General features: G+C 44.5%; 1 protein-coding gene across 1 annotated transcript in view; it reads right to left on the bottom strand.

Moving 5' to 3' along the window:
- Positions 1–14,845: 14,845 nt before the first annotated feature.
- The window catches only part of tmx3b (thioredoxin related transmembrane protein 3b), a 107,470-nt gene continuing 105,380 nt past the window's right edge, over positions 14,846–16,935 (bottom strand). The window contains exon 16 of the mRNA XM_037534170.1: positions 14,846–16,333. Coding sequence (XP_037390067.1) covers positions 16,040–16,333 — 294 coding nt within the window. The 3' untranslated portion in view covers positions 14,846–16,039. The remainder of the gene's footprint in view (positions 16,334–16,935) is intronic.

The raw sequence follows: 16,935 nt of genomic DNA, 5'->3' as shown, positions 1-16,935 counted from the left end.
GAGGAGACAGGCAGCAGAGAAGAGAGGAGAAAGGCAGCAGAGAAGAGAGGAGACAGGCAGCAGAGAAGAGAGGAGACAGGCAGCAGAGAAGAGAGGAGAAAGGCAGCAGAGAATAGAGGAGAAAGGCAGCAGAGAAGAGAGGAGAAAGGTAACAGAGAAGAGAGGAGAAAGGTAACAGAGAAGAGAGGAGAAAGTCATCAGAGAAGAGAGGAGAAAGGCAGCAGAGAAGAGAGGAGAATGGCAGCAGAGAAGAGAGGAGAAAGGCAGCAGAGAAGAGAGGAGAAAGGCAGCAGAGAAGAGAGGAGAAAGGCAGCATAGAAGAGAGGAGAAAGGCAACAGAGAAGAGAGGAGAAAGGCAGCAGAGAAGAGAGGAGAAAGGCAGCAGAGAAGAGAGGAGAAAGGCAGCAGAGAAGAGAGGAGAGAGAAGAGAGGAGAAAGGTAACAGAGAAGAGAGGAGAAAGACAACAGAGACGAGAGGAGAAAGGCAGCAGAGAAGAGAGGAGACAGGCAGCAGAGAAGAGAGGAGAAAGGCAGCAGAGAAGAGAGGAGAAAGGCAGCAGAGAAGAGAGGAGAAGGCAGCAGAGAAGAGAGGAGAAAGGCAGCAGAGAAGAGAGGAGAAAAGGCAGCATAGAAGAGAGGAGAATGGCAGCAGAGAAGAGAGGAGGAAAGGCAGCATAGAAGAGAGGAGAAAGGCAGCAGAGAAGAGAGGAGAAAAGGTAACAGAGAAGAGAGGAGAAAGCCAGCAGAGACGAGAGGAGACAGGCAGCAGAGAAGAGAGGAGAAAAGGTAACAGAAGAGAGGAGAAAGGACAGCAGAGAAGAGAGGAGAAAGGCAGCAGAGAAGAGAGGAGAAAGGCAGCAGAAAGAGAGGAGAAAGGCAGCATAGAAGAGAGGAGAAATGGCAGCAGAGAGAAGAGAAAGCGATGAAGAGAGGAGAAAGGCAGCAGAGAAGAGAGGAGAAAGGCAACAGAGAAGAGAGGAGAAAGGCAGCAGAGAAGAGAGGAGAAAGGCAGCAGAGAAGAGAGGAGAAAGGCAGCAGAGAAGAGAGGAGAAAGGCAGCAGAGAAGAGAGGAGAAAGGTAACAGAGAAGAGAGGAGAAAGCAAGAAGAGACGAGAGAGAAAGGCAGCAGAGAAGGAGGAGAAAGGCAGCAAGAAGAGAGAGGAGAAAGGCAGCAGAGAAGAAGGAGAAAGGCAGCAGAGAAGAGAGGAACAGGGCAGCAGAGAAGAGAGGAGAAAGGCAGCAGAGAAGAGAGGAGAAAGGCATGCAGAGAAGAGAGGAGAAAGGCAGCAGAGAAGAGAGGAGAAAGGCAGCAGAGAAGAGAGGAGAAAGGCAGCAGAGAAGAGAGGAGAAAGGCAGCAGAGAAGAGAGGAGAAAGACAACAGAGACGAGAGGAGAAAGGCAGCAGAGAAGAGAGGAGAAAGGTAACAGAGAAGAGAGGAGAAAGGACAAGCAGAGAAGAGAGGAGACAGGCAGCAGAGAAGAGAGGAGAAAGGCAGCAGAGAAGAGAGGAGAAAGGCAGCATAGAAGAGAGGGGAAAGGCAGCAGAGAAGAGAGGAGAAAGGCAGCAGAGAAGAGAGGAGAAAGGCAGCAGAGAAGAGAGGAGAAAGACAACAGAGACGAGAGGAGAAAGGCAGCAGAGAAGAGAGGAGAAAGGTAACAAAGAAGAGAGGAGAAAGACAACAGAGAAGAGAGGAGAAAGGCAGCAGAGAAGAGAGGAGAAAGGCAGCAGAGAAGAGAGGAGAAAGGCAGCAGAGAAGAGAGGAGAAAGGCAGCAGAGAAGAGAGGAGAAAGACAATAGAGAAGAGAGGAGAAATGCAGCAGAGAAGAGAGGAGAAAGGCAGCAGAGAAGAGAGGAGAAAGACAACAGAGACGAGAGGAGAAAGGCAGCAGAGAAGAGAGGAGAAAGGCAGCATAGAAGAGAGGAGAAAGGCAGCAGAGAAGAGAGGAGAAAGGTAACAGAGAAGAGAGGAGAAAGACAACAGAGACGAGAGGAGAAAGGCAGCAGAGAAGAGAGGAGAAAGGCAGCAGAGAAGAGAGGAGAAAGGCAGCAGAGAAGAGAGGAGAAAGGCAGCAGAGAAGAGAGGAGACAGGCAGCAGAGAAGAGAGGAGACAGGCAGCAGAGAAGAGAGGAGACAGGCAGCAGAGAAGAGAGGAGAAAGGCAGCAGAGAAGAGAGGAGACAGGCAGCAGAGAAGAGAGGAGACAGGCAGCAGAGAAGAGAGGAGAAAGGCAGCAGAGAAGAGAGGAGACAGGCAGCAGAGAAGAGAGGAGAAAGGCAGCAGAGAAGAGAGGAGAAAGGCAGCAGAGAAGAGAGGAGAAAGGCAGCAGAGAAGAGAGGAGAAAGACAACAGAGACGAGAGGAGAAAGGCAGCAGAGAAGAGAGGAGAAAGGTAACAGAGAAGAGAGGAGAAAGACAACAGAGACGAGAGGAGACAGGCAGCAGAGAAGAGAGGAGAAAGGCAGCAGAGAAGAGAGGAGAAAGGCAGCAGAGAAGAGAGGAGAAAGGCAGCAGAGAAGAGAGGAGAAAGGCAGCAGAGAAGAGAGGAGAAAGGCAGCAGAGAAGAGAGGAGAAAGACAACAGAGACGAGAGGAGAAAGGCAGCAGAGAAGAGAGGAGAAAGGTAACAAAGAAGAGAGGAGAAAGACAACAGAGAAGAGAGGAGAAAGGCAGCATAGAAGAGAGGAGAAAGGCAGCAGAGAAGAGAGGAGAAAGGCAACAGAGAAGAGAGGAGAAAGGCAGCAGAGAAGAGAGGAGAAAGACAATAGAGAAGAGAGGAGAAAGGCAGCAGAGAAGAGAGGAGAAAGGCAGCAGAGAAGAGAGGAGAAAGACAACAGAGACGAGAGGAGAAAGGCAGCAGAGAAGAGAGGAGAAAGGCAGCAGAGAAGAGAGGAGAAAGGTAACAGAGAAGAGAGGAGAAAGACAACAGAGACGAGAGGAGAAAGGCAGCAGAGAAGAGAGGAGAAAGGCAGCAGAGAAGAGAGGAGAAAGGCAGCAGAGAAGAGAGGAGAAAGGCAGCAGAGAAGAGAGGAGACAGGCAGCAGAGAAGAGAGGAGAAAGGCAGCAGAGAAGAGAGGAGAAAGGCAGCAGAGAAGAGAGGAGAAAGGCAGCAGAGAAGAGAGAAGAAAGACAACAGAGACGAGAGGAGAAAGGCAGCAGAGAAGAGAGGAGAAAGGCAGCAGAGAAGAGAGGAGAAAGGCAGCAGAGAAGAGAGGAGAAAGGCAGCAGAGAAGAGAGGAGAAAGGCAGCATAGAAGAGAGGAGAATGGCAGCAGAGAAGAGAGGAGAAAGGCAGCATAGAAGAGAGGAGAAAGGCAGCAGAGAAGAGAGGAGAAAGGCAGCAGAGAAGAGAGGAGAAAGGCAGCAGAGAAGAGAGGAGAAAGGCAGCAGAGAAGAGAGGAGACAGGCAGCAGAGAAGAGAGGAGACAGGCAGCAGAGAAGAGAGGAGACAGGAAGCAGAGAAGAGAGGAGAAAGGTAGCAGAGAAGAGAGGAGAAAGGCAGCAGAGAAGAGAGGAGACAGGCAGCAGAGAAGAGAGGAGAAAGGCAGCAGAGAAGAGAGGAGAAAGACAACAGAGACGAGAGGAGAAAGGCAGCAGAGAAGAGAGGAGAAAGGTAACAGAGAAGAGAGGAGAAAGGCAGCAGAGAAGAGAGGAGAAAGGCAGCATAGAAGAGAGGAGAAAGGCAGCAGAGAAGAGAGGAGAAAGGCAGCAGAGAAGAGAGGAGACAGGCAGCAGAGAAGAGAGGAGACAGGCAGCAGAGAAGAGAGGAGACAGGAAGCAGAGAAGAGAGGAGAAAGGTAGCAGAGAAGAGAGGAGAAAGGCAGCAGAGAAGAGAGGAGACAGGCAGCAGAGAAGAGAGGAGAAAGGCAGCAGAGAAGAGAGGAGAAAGACAACAGAGACGAGTGGAGACAGGCAGCAGAGAAGAGAGGAGAAAGGCAGCAGAGAAGAGAGGAGAAAGGCAGCATAGAAGAGAGGGGAAAGGCAGCAGAGAAGAGAGGAGAAAGGCAGCAGAGAAGAGAGGAGAAAGGCAGCAGAGAAGAGAGGAGAAAGGTAACAAAGAAGAGAGGAGAAAGACAACAGAGAAGAGAGGAGAAAGGCAGCATAGAAGAGAGGAGAAAGGCAGCAGAGAAGAGAGGAGAAAGGCAACAGAGAAGAGAGGAGAAAGGCAGCAGAGAAGAGAGGAGAAAGACAATAGAGAAGAGAGGAGAAAGGCAGCAGAGAAGAGAGGAGAAAGGCAGCAGAGAAGAGAGGAGAAAGACAACAGAGACGAGAGGAGAAAGGCAGCAGAGAAGAGAGGAGAAAGGCAGCATAGAAGAGAGGAGAAAGGCAGCAGAGAAGAGAGGAGAAAGGTAACAGAGAAGAGAGGAGAAAGACAACAGAGACGAGAGGAGAAAGGCAGCAGAGAAGAGAGGAGAAAGGCAGCAGAGAAGAGAGGAGAAAGGCAGCATAGAAGAGAGGAGAAAGGCAGCAGAGAAGAGAGGAGAAAGGTAACAGAGAAGAGAGGAGAAAGACAACAGAGACGAGAGGAGAAAGGCAGCAGAGAAGAGAGGAGAAAGGCAGCAGAGAAGAGAGGAGAAAGGCAGCAGAGAAGAGAGGAGACAGGCAGCAGAGAAGAGAGGAGAAAGGCAGCAGAGAAGAGAGGAGAAAGGCAGCAGAGACGAGAGGAGAAAGGCAGCAGAGAAGAGAGGAGAAAGGCAGCAGAGAAGAGAGGAGAAAGGCAGCAGAGAAGAGAGGAGAAAGGCAGCAGAGAAGAGAGGAGAAAGGCAGCAGAGAAGAGAGGAGAAAGGCAGCAGAGAAGAGAGGTCATGTTCTCCATAACATTCATACTCCATAAGCTCCATTCAGAAGCTGGGCGTCGTGTGAGGCTGTAGCTCTTCTCTCCAGTCTAATAGACGGTGACGTCATTTTAAACCCTTATAATAAAAGAAGCTGAACTCAGTTTGTTTTTCTACTGAAAGTCGACCCGTTTTTCCCCAAATCTGGGCTCTAAACTATAAACAGACGGCGTCTCTTCAGTGATCTGCTCTGGAAACATCACTTTTAGAGAATAACACAGAGATTTTTGGCTCTCAGCAGTAAATTGTGAGCGTGTGGTGAAATGTGGAGATCAGAAAACACACGTTCTGATCATCTGAGGGGCTTTTAAATGAATAAATAAAATAAATACAATAATCTACATTTATTTCATGCATTTACTGAATCATTTGCCTTACAACTTAGTCACGAAAACTCAGACGGAAAAAACGAAATCTACCCTGGAGAATTGGAGGTTAAATGAAGTTCTTCAGGCTTGCTCAGTAACCTTGAGCCAGTACGTCTGTATGATTTATTTTTTTAGTCAATTAATTAAAGTTGGTGAATTGATGACCTTTTTGTGTTTGATTCTTCAAAGAGGAGCAAAGTCTGTGATAAAGGACCAGCAGTTTACAGAGTCTCTCTTTCCTGCAGAAAGCGGCGTCTGTAAAGCTTTAATGGCGTTCCTAACGAGCACCATTACAGGCTCCACCGCAGCCCGAGAAATCCGAGAGAACTGAAAACGGGTGATTTCAATGGGCACAGCAGTGGGAGTCTAACAGCAGCTGACACGTCCATTACTTTCCATATAATCGGAGGTAGTTTAGGACTCCCAGCGTGTGTCTGATGCCAATATGTCAGCCAGACCTCGTTTTACTAAACGTGGATTCGAGCTACCAAGAATTCTCAAATCCTATTGCAGCTGTTCACACGTCCACAGTGAAGCCGAAGACAACAGGGCAGCCTGACTTCATCTGAAAACATCATCATGATGCTGCTGCTGCTGCATGAACACAAACTACCTAATTAACCATCGCATGCTGAATTTCACAGACATCTTCACAGTGGTGAGAGAAACCAGGCGGTTCTTCACAGAACAGGATTCCTTTGCTAGATAACTTAAGCTCAAAGATGAGGACTGTCCAGCAGGAATGTCCCTCAGCTCTTTTCCTATTGGAGAGGCTTGACTTTGGCTTTAAAGCCCCAGGGAACCTGATTGTGATTGAGTTTAAAGGGAATTCCACCAATGTTTTCCAAATTTTCTGAACAATTCAATTTTCTGAAAATACTATCACTTAACTGAGTGAACCTGGCGTGCCTTCTGGGCTTTTCCATGTAATGTAAATGATGGTATAGTAGACATAAATCAAAATCAAAAATGAGTTTTCCTTGGTGACTGTTGTACCTTTTATGTTTGCCCCCTCTATGAATGGATTAAGACAAACTGATTAAATACATTTCAGGCCAAAGCTTCATCACAGAACTATTGAGAAACAGTGTCTCAGACATCAGGCAGCACTGTTTACATCTGACCGATCGAATTATGGAGAACTGTGAAAAACAAAATCAGTTGAATTCGACAGTTTTCTGATTCCGCCTGGCCAAAAGCAGATAATGAAAAGGTCTCATTTCCAGCAATAAACACTCGTCAGAGTGCTCATCTCAGACACGTCAGACGTGCAGGAGGAGAGAGAAATACTGCAATACAGAAACAAAAGAGAAATCAGACGATGTAGAGATAAAGTTTCAGATGCAAACCGTCAGGAAGAAAGAAGAGACGACCACTTCATTTACTTGTCTGTTCATTTAATTATTTATTTGAAATTTGTCATGAGACAATCTCTGTATCAAGCAATACAGAGTTTGGCAAAAAAAAAACAAAAACAAAACAAAAATGAACCAAAACACACCGGAAGGCAAGGTGAGGGCGAGGGATCCGCACTGCAGTCATAGGAACCAAATGACTCCCGTTCCTAAAAACTACAGGTGACACTTCCAACTGAGATTGTCTGCATAAGGCATTGTAACAGTGTGAGACAGCAGCTGAGAATCTCAGAGTTATTCTGCTAAACCGGTCCTGATCCTGGAGATCCACCACCCTGCGGAGCTCAGCTCCAGCTCTGATCTATCACACCAAGGTCTTCAGCTGCATCTGAATATCAGAGCCAGGTGGATCTGGAGTCTCCAGGCTGGTGGATCTCCAGGACAACCACTGCTCTAAAGCTGCGTGCACATTACAGGCCTCGTTGCTCAGATCCGATGGTTCACACTCGTTTAGGTCAGTGACTCAGGTCTGTCATTAATGTGATGAACCGGCTCCTGAACTGACCCTCATGAGCTCCTCCTACTCAGTAACGTCACGTGACTGAATCACTGCATCATCAGCACAAACTAACGAGCAGAACGAGCTTCGCTGAGAAGATCATTAACTCTGATCAGCTCTCAGCTTCATTATTAGAGCCAGACGGAGGAGGAAAAGGTGAGATGAGCTGCTTTTCCACCGTTTACAGGCTTTAACGTCTGTTCAGCGCTGTGATTAAAAAGGTCTGAGGGTCACGTTAAAGTCACACGGCCACGAATCGGATACGTATCCGATGTAGGACCACATATGAAAGTGACTCAGTTTGGATTTGAAAAGATCAGGGCTAAACATCGGATTTGTGCCACCTCAGCCTGGCGATGTGGGCGTAGTCTGAGCTTTACATGATGGAAGGTTTACATGATACACTTCTTTAATTCCTCAAAAGTAAAGCGAACACTGAGAAACAGGCTGAAACGTGCCAGTGTGTTAACATATAAATGCTTACGGCCGTTTAGAGACCGGGCTCCTACCGTTTTCCCATTAGACTCTCAGTGGAAATGTCACCGTGTAAAAGGTGTGCTTGGGTTCAGGGCCCTCGGCTAACGTGGAATGCTAGCAGATACGGATAAAAGGCATTAAAACGGAGAAGAATAAGGGTTAAGGAGAGATAACTAATCCATGTTTATGGACAGCTGCTTAAACAAGGCGAGTCTCCATACATTCATTGTTTCCCCACATTTCCGAAACGAATCGGTGTTGAACAGCAGGTTCTGAGCTCCGCGGAACCCAGTAACTCGGACTGTTTCATAAGATCATATAAATCTAGCTGTGGATAATGAAACTCTTAAAAAGGGATGGTTCTTTAAGGGTTCTTTAGTAAAGACCGTGAACCACAAACATGCAAAAAAACCCACATCTGCATTATTAAATAATTCTCTGCATGGTCAAACGGTTCTTCAGATTGATGGAGAATGTGCTACATAAGGTTCTACAGAGAACCTTTTTGAAAATGGTTCTATATAGTCTACATAGCACCAAAAAGGGTTCTCCTTTTCTTCTAATCAAGCTTTAGTGCTATACAGAACCACACATTCTTCATCAATCCGAAGAACCGTCTCACCATCCAAAAACCCTTTAATCATGCAAACTGTTCTTTGAGGTGTTCAAGGTTCTGTACAGAACCAGTCTTTCCTATCCCTTGAAGAACCATCATTAAGAGTGTTAGCTGTATGGTGTGCTTATATATATATGGGACTTCAGATATACATGGCTTGGTGCACTAAGCATTGTGAACAAAGAACTGTGAACAAAAAATGGCAACACAAAACCTTTAATAAAGCATATACAAACGCTAATAAACGGTAATAAACGTATATCATCCTGTACAGAGTTAATACCACCACTGATCGCAGATGGTCTATAGATTCTGTTGGTGGTATGTATGGAAATTCTTACAGTATGGAGTTGTAACATAACATAATATAGAATTAACAAACCGTTACTCACAACCGTCTTCAGGTCCTGTCGTTTAAACTGGCTCTTGCCGTCGAGAGTGTTGTCCCAGACGATCTACCCAATCCTTCACATTTACACACTTAAAGATGGTTCTTCAAGGGTTCTTCAGAAAAAAACAGGTCCCATGAACACTCAAACATCCCTTCGCACTGTGAAAGGGTTCTTTAGATGGAGAATGTGCTGTAAACGGTTCCATATAGCACCTTTTTCCAAAAGGGCTCTCTGTGGCACCATCAAGGGTCTTCTACTGCGTCAAGCTGGGCATCGCAACAACAGCAGAACCCGTTCACGATGCAAAGAACCCTTTAATCAAGCACAGGGTTCTTCCAGTGTTCATGGTTCTACATTAAACTGTGTTTTTAACCACACAATCCTTGAAGAACCATCTTCTTTCACGAGAGCAGGGTCTGAAGATTCTATAAAATTTTCAGACAGAAAGCTTAAAATACAAATTCAACCAAAAACTACATTTGTATGATTTTCCACAGGTTAATAATTTAGGTCAGATATTTCCATGAGTCCATGTAGAAACGGCGGAAAGGTCTTTACAATCTATTCAGTCTATAAGAACTGGCATCTCCAGTCATGTTGGAATGATGATGTAGAAGAAACTACAACCCAATTATTGTTTTACTGCAGCTCAAAATCTGAATTTTGCTAATTAGCGCTCACTTTATGCAGCATCTACAGCAAAACTACAGCTCAAAACCTGGAATACTGCCCACTGGGGATGCAATGGTACATGGTAAGCGATTGAGACGCTCGGTACGCCCCCTACAGTTCAACACACACAATATGTTCAACATGCCTGTTACAGTATGTCTGTTATAGCAGAGGCCTTTTCCCTGACTGACCGACTGACAGGCTGGCTGACCGACTGACAGGCTGGCTGGCTGGCTAGCTGATTGACTGACAGGCTGGCTGGCTGACAGTTTGATTGACAGGCTGACTGACTGATGAACTTGAAACTCGGATGTACGAGGAGTGTAGGTAGCCCTCAGAAGGTGGCAGTAATGCCTTCCAACCACCATTTGTCCATTATAGGACAACTCGCCACTGGTTTATCATGCTACAGTGTCCTTGCTTGCTCTGTGTGAGCTGAGGAAGCTCTAGACCAGTGGTCTTTAATTAAAATCCAATAAGGTCTAGTTAGAGAAAATTCCCTCAAGCGAAGGTCCAGAACATCACGTCTGACCCGCATCGTGACTCAGCGCCATATACTGTTTACTGAAGTAGCCGAGTAGGAATATCAGCATCTTATACAGTCGACAGCTGAATATCAGATCAAATAAAGTCCAGTTCGGTCAGATTTCACCAACATTTACTGAACATCAGATCAAATAAAGTCCAGTTCGGTCAGATTTCACCAACATTTACTGAACATCAGATCAAATAAAGTCCAGTTCGGTCAGATTTCACCAACATTTACTGAACATCAGATCAAATAAAGTCCAGTTCGGTCAGATTTCACCACCATTTACTGAACATCGGCTCAAACAAAGTCCAGTTCGGTCAGATTTCAACAACATTTACTGAACATCAGATCAAATAAAGTCCAGTTCGGTCAGATTTCACCAACATTTACTGAACATCGGCTCAAATAAAGTCCAGTTCGGTCAGATTTCACCAACATTTACTGAACATCAGATCAAATAAAGTCCAGTTCGGTCAGATTTCACCACCATTTACTGAACATCGGCTCAAATAAAGTCCAGTTCGGTCGGATTTCACCAACATTTACTGAACATCAGATCAAATAAAGTCCAGTTCGGTCAGATTTCACCAACATTTACTGAACATCAGATCAAATAAAGTCCAGTTCGGTCAGATTTCAACACCATTTACTGAACATCAGCTCAAATAAAGTCCAGTTCGGTCAGATTTCACCAACATTTACTGAACATCAGATCAAATAAAGTCCAGTTCGGTCAGATTTCACCAACATTTACTGAACATCAGATCAAATAAAGTCCAGTTCGGTCAGATTTCACCAACATTTACTGAACATCAGATCAAATAAAGTCCAGTTCGGTCAGATTTCAACAACATTTACTGAACATCAGATCAAATAAAGTCCAGTTTGGTCAGATTTCAACAACATTTACTGTCAGTTTTCTCTTTTTAGATCAGGTCATGTGGAATAACTTCCCTCTGACTCACTTTCTTCTCTGACTGCTGTTTCTCTCCTCGTCCCTCCCCTGAGCATGTTTAATCGGCATTAGCTGTGGGCAATGAAGGAAAAAGAATCAATACTGTAGCGAACTTGACCGCACAGTTTCATCACTAGCGATGGGCACCTGTTAATCTAATCACCTCCTTGTTTCTACACTCATTGTCAATTGTATCAGCTGCGGTGACACTGATGTGGTGGTGGTGTGTTAGTGTGTGTTGTGCTGGTCTGAGTGGATCAGACACAGCAGTGCTGCTGGAGTTTTTAAACACCTCAGTGTCACTGCTGGACTGAGAACAGTCCACCAACCAAAAATATCCAGCCAACAGCGTCCTGTGGGCAGCGTCCTGTGGGCAGCGTCCTGTGGGCAGCGTCCTGTGGGCAGCGTCCTGTGACCACTGATGAAGGACTGGAGGATGACCAACACAAACTGTGCAGCAGCAGATGAGCTGTAGTCTCTGACTTTACATCTACAAGGTGGACCAACGAGGTAGGAGAGTCTAATAGAGTGGACATTGAGTGGACACAGTGTTTAAAAGCTCCAGCAGCACTACTGTGTCTGATCCACTCAGACCAGCACAACACACACTAACACACCACCACGTCAGTGCTACTGCAGTGCTGAGACTGACCCACCACCCAAATAGAACCTGCTCTGTGAGGGTCCATGGGGGTCCTGACCACTGAAGAACAGGGTAACAGTATCAGAGAAACAGATGGACTACAGTCTGTAACTGTAGAACTACAGAGTGCAGCTATACGGTCAGTGGAGCTGATAAAGTGGACAGTGAGCGTAGAAACGAGGAGGCGGTCAGAACGTCACGCCTGATTGGTGGAAACCAGTAGAGTGTAAAAATTAACTTGCCCCTGGTGTTTATTGGCCGTCCCTGAAACTGTCGAATGTACGAGTTTAATTATTAAAATAGAGAAGGCAGAGCGCTGACAAGCTGCTGACAAGCTGCCAAAGCCAAACACTTTCTCTCTCCTTGGTTTGAGACAGAAACCAGTCCTCGTCAGTCATGATGTCCTCTGTCTGAACGGACATAAGATCTGTCTTAAGGCAAAATAGAGTTTATTGTTTAAAGAATGTTTTTCGTTTTTTCTCAAATGGAAAAGATGCCCAAACCGTACCGCTGCATCCGCAGAGCCCCACCACTTAACAAGAACTAAATCATACAGATGTCATTTTTGGTGAATAATCTCAAAAATGTCAGAGGTCTCAAAATCTGCATCTAGTTTCATGTCTCACATTCAGTGATCGCCTGTATGTAACTGACCTGTTGATGGCCAAACAACTTACAAGTGACTGCAAAACGCAGGACTGGCCAGTGGACTAGATTTGAAGACCTCTGCTTTGACTTGACCTAACTGTCCATCACATTATCAGTGTGCTCAGTGCATAGAGTAAACATCTCAATCGCAGTGCATTGTGGGCTGTGTTACTCGGGGGGGAGACAGACTTCATTTCTAACCACTGAACCAAACAGTGAGAGGCAGAAGACTAAATACCCACACCCACACAGGGCGATTCCACCCAAAAATCAATTTTAAACAGTTTATGTTGATCAGGTGTCACTGGTTCATCAGCACATTGAACTGCTACATGCTTTCAAAGACTGAATTCATTCTGGACTTGGCAAACTTCAATCCTGACTTGGCAAACATTTCATAAAGGCATCGTTAGGGCTGGGCAAAATGACCGTATATATCATCATCGTGATACATTACGTCACAATACAATATGCTCGTCTGAGCACGTACATCGTCGGTGCTTGTAGACACTGACCAACTGCATGTTTCCTTATAAAGAGCAAAATTAGTCCAGTTTAACTGGGTTTAGTGCCGAATATTGAATAAACATCACTGTGCTCAGTTATTGACAGTATTTTTTCTGGCTTTTTTCTCTGTTCCAGCTGAAAAAGTAAATATTGTTCATCATCAAAATGTCCTAAAGTATCGTCATATTATATTTTGGCCATTTCGCCCCCCTCTAGGCATCGACCACAGAGTTTGAGAGATCATACTGGCCATTTCGGTTTGAGAATCAAACCCAATCAAGGCAAACATGAAAATGATTCTGGGAGATCATCGCTTTTTAATGGTCTCCACGACACTTCCAGAGCAATTTGGGAGATTCTTATTTCATTCACAAACTGCCAAATTCCTCTGAAATTAACTTCTTATCAAATCTAAATCAGAAGTGATGGCACTGAGGTTAAACATTTAGAGGTTTGCCTTTTAAGATTTATGCGGCTGAGAAAGGCTGCATTTGAATTTCATTAAAAATCGAGGAATTTTTCGTTCAAATCAGTCATTATCTACTGCCAAGGAGGAGAGCGGAATTAATAAAGGGTGAAATCTAACGTGACAAGCAAGTTCTCGTGTTCATCCTACATGAGGAACAGATAGAGTGGAGGAACGCTGAGTGAGGGATAAAGCAGTAATCTAATATTTATATTGTGTAGAGTTTTACATTTAAATATATATAAATATTCTAATAGTTTATCACTACAAAAATGACCGGTAACACTTTACTGTAGTGTACTGGTCTTCAGGCTTTATGACACCTTCATAAGCTTGTCATGACATCTGACATAACCCTACATAAATGTTTATTAATGCTTATTGCAATAAGCCTCGTTCGCTTTTGATCAAAGTTTTGGAATAAGTGTTTATAAACATTTAGGTAGGGTATGTCAGCTGTCATGACACGCTTATGTAGGTGTCATGTAGCCTTATAAACAGAACCCTACAGTAAAGCTTTGGCATGTTACATAAGTGTCGTTAACCCAACATGTTATCTACTGAAGGAAACGCAGAGGTTCAGCTTTTCTTGTTTAAATGTGAAATAAAAGTTTCCGCTTCAAAACATAACCCAGTATTTTCATTATGGAACAAAACCCAAACATGCTTCTACTAATTCGCAGAGTTCTTCAAGCTCTCGTAAGACTGCTCACCTCTGTCAGGTTCTAGCATCATTATTTGTTCCCCACTGGCACCTAGGCCTCACATCATCACGACGTGGAACCGAGTGGACTGGGATCTGGGCCAGGCAGCTCACACACCGAAACAAATCAGACTATTACATATGCAATATTGTAAAAGTACACTCTTGAAAAAACGGTTCTTAAAAGGTTCTTTAGTAAAGGGAATGGTTCTATTTTGGACCATGAGTTATGTATAGAACCATTTCGTGCTTAAATGACTGTTTATCAACAGTGACTGATGAATGAGTCGCATGAGACTCTATACAGAACCTCGTTGAAGGAAGTTCCATATTACGCCGTAAAGGGTTCTTCTTTTGATACAAGCTTGACAACAGAACGTAAGAATAGAAGAACCTTTTCGGTGCTATGTAGAACCATATACAACACACTCTCCATCAATCTGAAGAGCCATTTCACCATGCACAGAACCATATTAGTATGAAATGGTTCTATAAAGTACTCATAGTTCTAAATAGAACCATTCCCTTTACCGAAGAACCATGTTCAGGGGTTTTTGGTGTCCCAATTTCGTACTAGGCTAAATGGGATTTTGCCATCGTTCTGTAGAGCTTTTCCATCTAATAACGGCTGCCGCATTTGTTGGGGGTGTAAGGATGGTCAGCGTCCATCCAGAGAACCGGGTTACGCGCTCTGGGGCCGGATTAACAGCGTCTTACGAAAGAAAATCTTAAATGTGTTTTTTTCCGTAACTTCATTCTTGATGAGTTGATTAAACTAAACAAATAAATAAAAAAAGCCCTGCTGGAGAAACACAGAAACCAGTAAGTGTATCTGTTGGTTCCTGATGGTTCTGTAATGTGTTTTGGCTTTTTTGATGCATTAACCTCAGTGTAAATGATTTAACCCGTGACCGGCGGCTGATTCTAAACACATCTGATGGTTTCCAAATAGGATCTAAAGATGTTCTAGAGCAAAACAGTGGTCTCTCTTTTTCTTTCAATCCAAATTTCATCCAACTATCCTGATTTAATTTCTAATTAGATTTGAATTGAATGATTTTCTCTTTTAAACGTATTGTTTTCGTCGCGTTTTAATTATGATTTTAATGTTGTTTTTAATTGTTTTTCTATTTTCTGATCTGTAAAACCCTCTGAACCACAGCAGTTCATGAAAGGTGCTGCACAAATAAACCGGCCTTGCCTGTTGGAAACCACTGAGCCGATTCCCATCAGAAAGCAAAGCCATTAGGTTTCAATCCTAATAGTTTTTAAGGTCCTTTCCCAGCAAAGACGGTTAGAACAAATGCAGCTCATGTTGACGGTAAGCTGTAAAATGCAGCAGAGCATACACAAGAAAATAACAGATTACCTTAAGACAATATTGGAGACCTTCATGAGGTTTTTTGAGAATTGCATTAAAGAACATTTGTAAAATTTGTCTTAAGAAGTTTTGCAAGTTTTCTGTGAATCCGGCTCCAGATTTCCAGTTCCGTTCTCCTGAAAGGGTTAAATGGGACGACTGGCTTATGTGAGGCGGTGCCTGGAGTCCAGGCTGAACCACTGGCTGGAGACTGAAGCTATTCAGCCGTGGACTGAAGCTTGAATGTGAGGTTCAAGTGGTTCTCCATCTGATTACAGCAGTCGCGAGTGGCTGATTTAAAAGACGTGGGTGGGGTTCGGCATGGAAAAATACAGGCGGTGTCAGAGGCTGCCAGTGCACCAAAGAGGCTGCCACAATACACCAATGTATTTTATATTCCAACAGGAAAAACTAAATCCAGATAAACTTGGCAACAAAAATCTGATTAATTCCGAAAGCCTAAAAGCTATTACCCACGAGGAGGGATTCCATTTCAAAGAGCACTAAAGAAGACAGGAGAAAGGTGCACAGTGTACTGGGAGGGTGAACTACAACGGGTCTTACTGCTATAAATGGCCCTTAAGATTTAAAGTCACTTCATCCAAATATTTGGCTTGATTTCCCCTCCCACCCCATCCATCCACCCACATCCCTTCGAGTAAACCCCTTAAACTGAGCAGCAGCTCAGGATCATTTTTAAAGACCTTTTTTTAAAGATATTACACATCCTAATTCCCATAAATAGAAAAAAAAACAAAAACAAAAGAGAAAGAACCACTCAAACAGAGAAACGAGTCAAACAGACCCGCTCAACTCCGCAGCAGTAAAACTGGAGAGCAGGAAAAGATCATCATCATCATCATCATCATCATCATCAACCCGGATATGTGTTTAAGGTCTCGGTCGCTGTTATCATCCTCCCATTCGCTCACATTCACCCACACACCTCCCCTGCATTAATCCAGCTTTTTCTCCACTGGGCTCTTTTCTTCCACCTCCTCATCCCCCTCCTCCTCCTCCTCCTCGTCCTCCTCTCCGGGTCGCTCAAGCTTGGCGGTCTGATGGCGCCGCTCCTCTTCTTCCTCCTCTTCCTCCTCCTCGTCCGTCAGCCCCTCTCTCTTCATCATCTCCATGTCTTCCGCGCCGTCGTCAGACTCGGCCATGCAGATCCCGTAGCACATCAGGCTGATGACTCCTAACGGCAGGCCGAAGAGGAAGCAGCCCAGCAGCGGAGAACTGCGGAACACAGACTGGAGGAAAGAGAAGAGAAGAGAAAATCAGATTTACGGTGCAACGAATAGATATGAGCTGTGGACGCAGGTGACCGGTCTCCGGTCCAGCGGCTTCGTTCCTGCGTGAAAATCTGTCATTTTAAGGTTAAAGTTAGGCTACGGTCTGGTGCCCGCTGAGAGTCAAACACAGGGGTGACTGCGGTGGGAGTTCAACAGATATAAGTCACGATTAAAGACTGAACTGATTTCTAACACAAAGGATAGCAGTAAAAAAAAAAAAAGAAAAAAAAAGTGCTCGTTAACTATGATTCACATAATACCAGCGGTTTTCATAAACACAAAACTAAACAAGACGAATTACAGAGGAAAAAACTTTAGTTTTAGTTTTTTCAGGGCGTGAATGCGAGTTTCGAAGCATTTGTGTTCGCCGTCTTTAAGGAAAGCCTGAGCAAAGCCGAGCTCACTCGACTGTTGTGTTAATTTCATCATTCATCATATTATTAAAAACTAAAATTAAAAAAGAAACTAAAAAACTAAACTAGAAACTAAAAACTAGAAACTAAACCTATTAGCACACCCTTAAGCTAAACTGAAATCAAAAACCAAAATGAAAAAACTAA

Source organism: Pygocentrus nattereri, chromosome 24, assembly GCF_015220715.1.
Source record: "Pygocentrus nattereri isolate fPygNat1 chromosome 24, fPygNat1.pri, whole genome shotgun sequence".
NCBI classification, from domain to species: Eukaryota; Metazoa; Chordata; class Actinopteri; order Characiformes; family Serrasalmidae; genus Pygocentrus; species Pygocentrus nattereri.
Note: the sequence above shows the minus strand (reverse complement) of the source record. Positions and strands in the feature narration are given on the sequence as shown.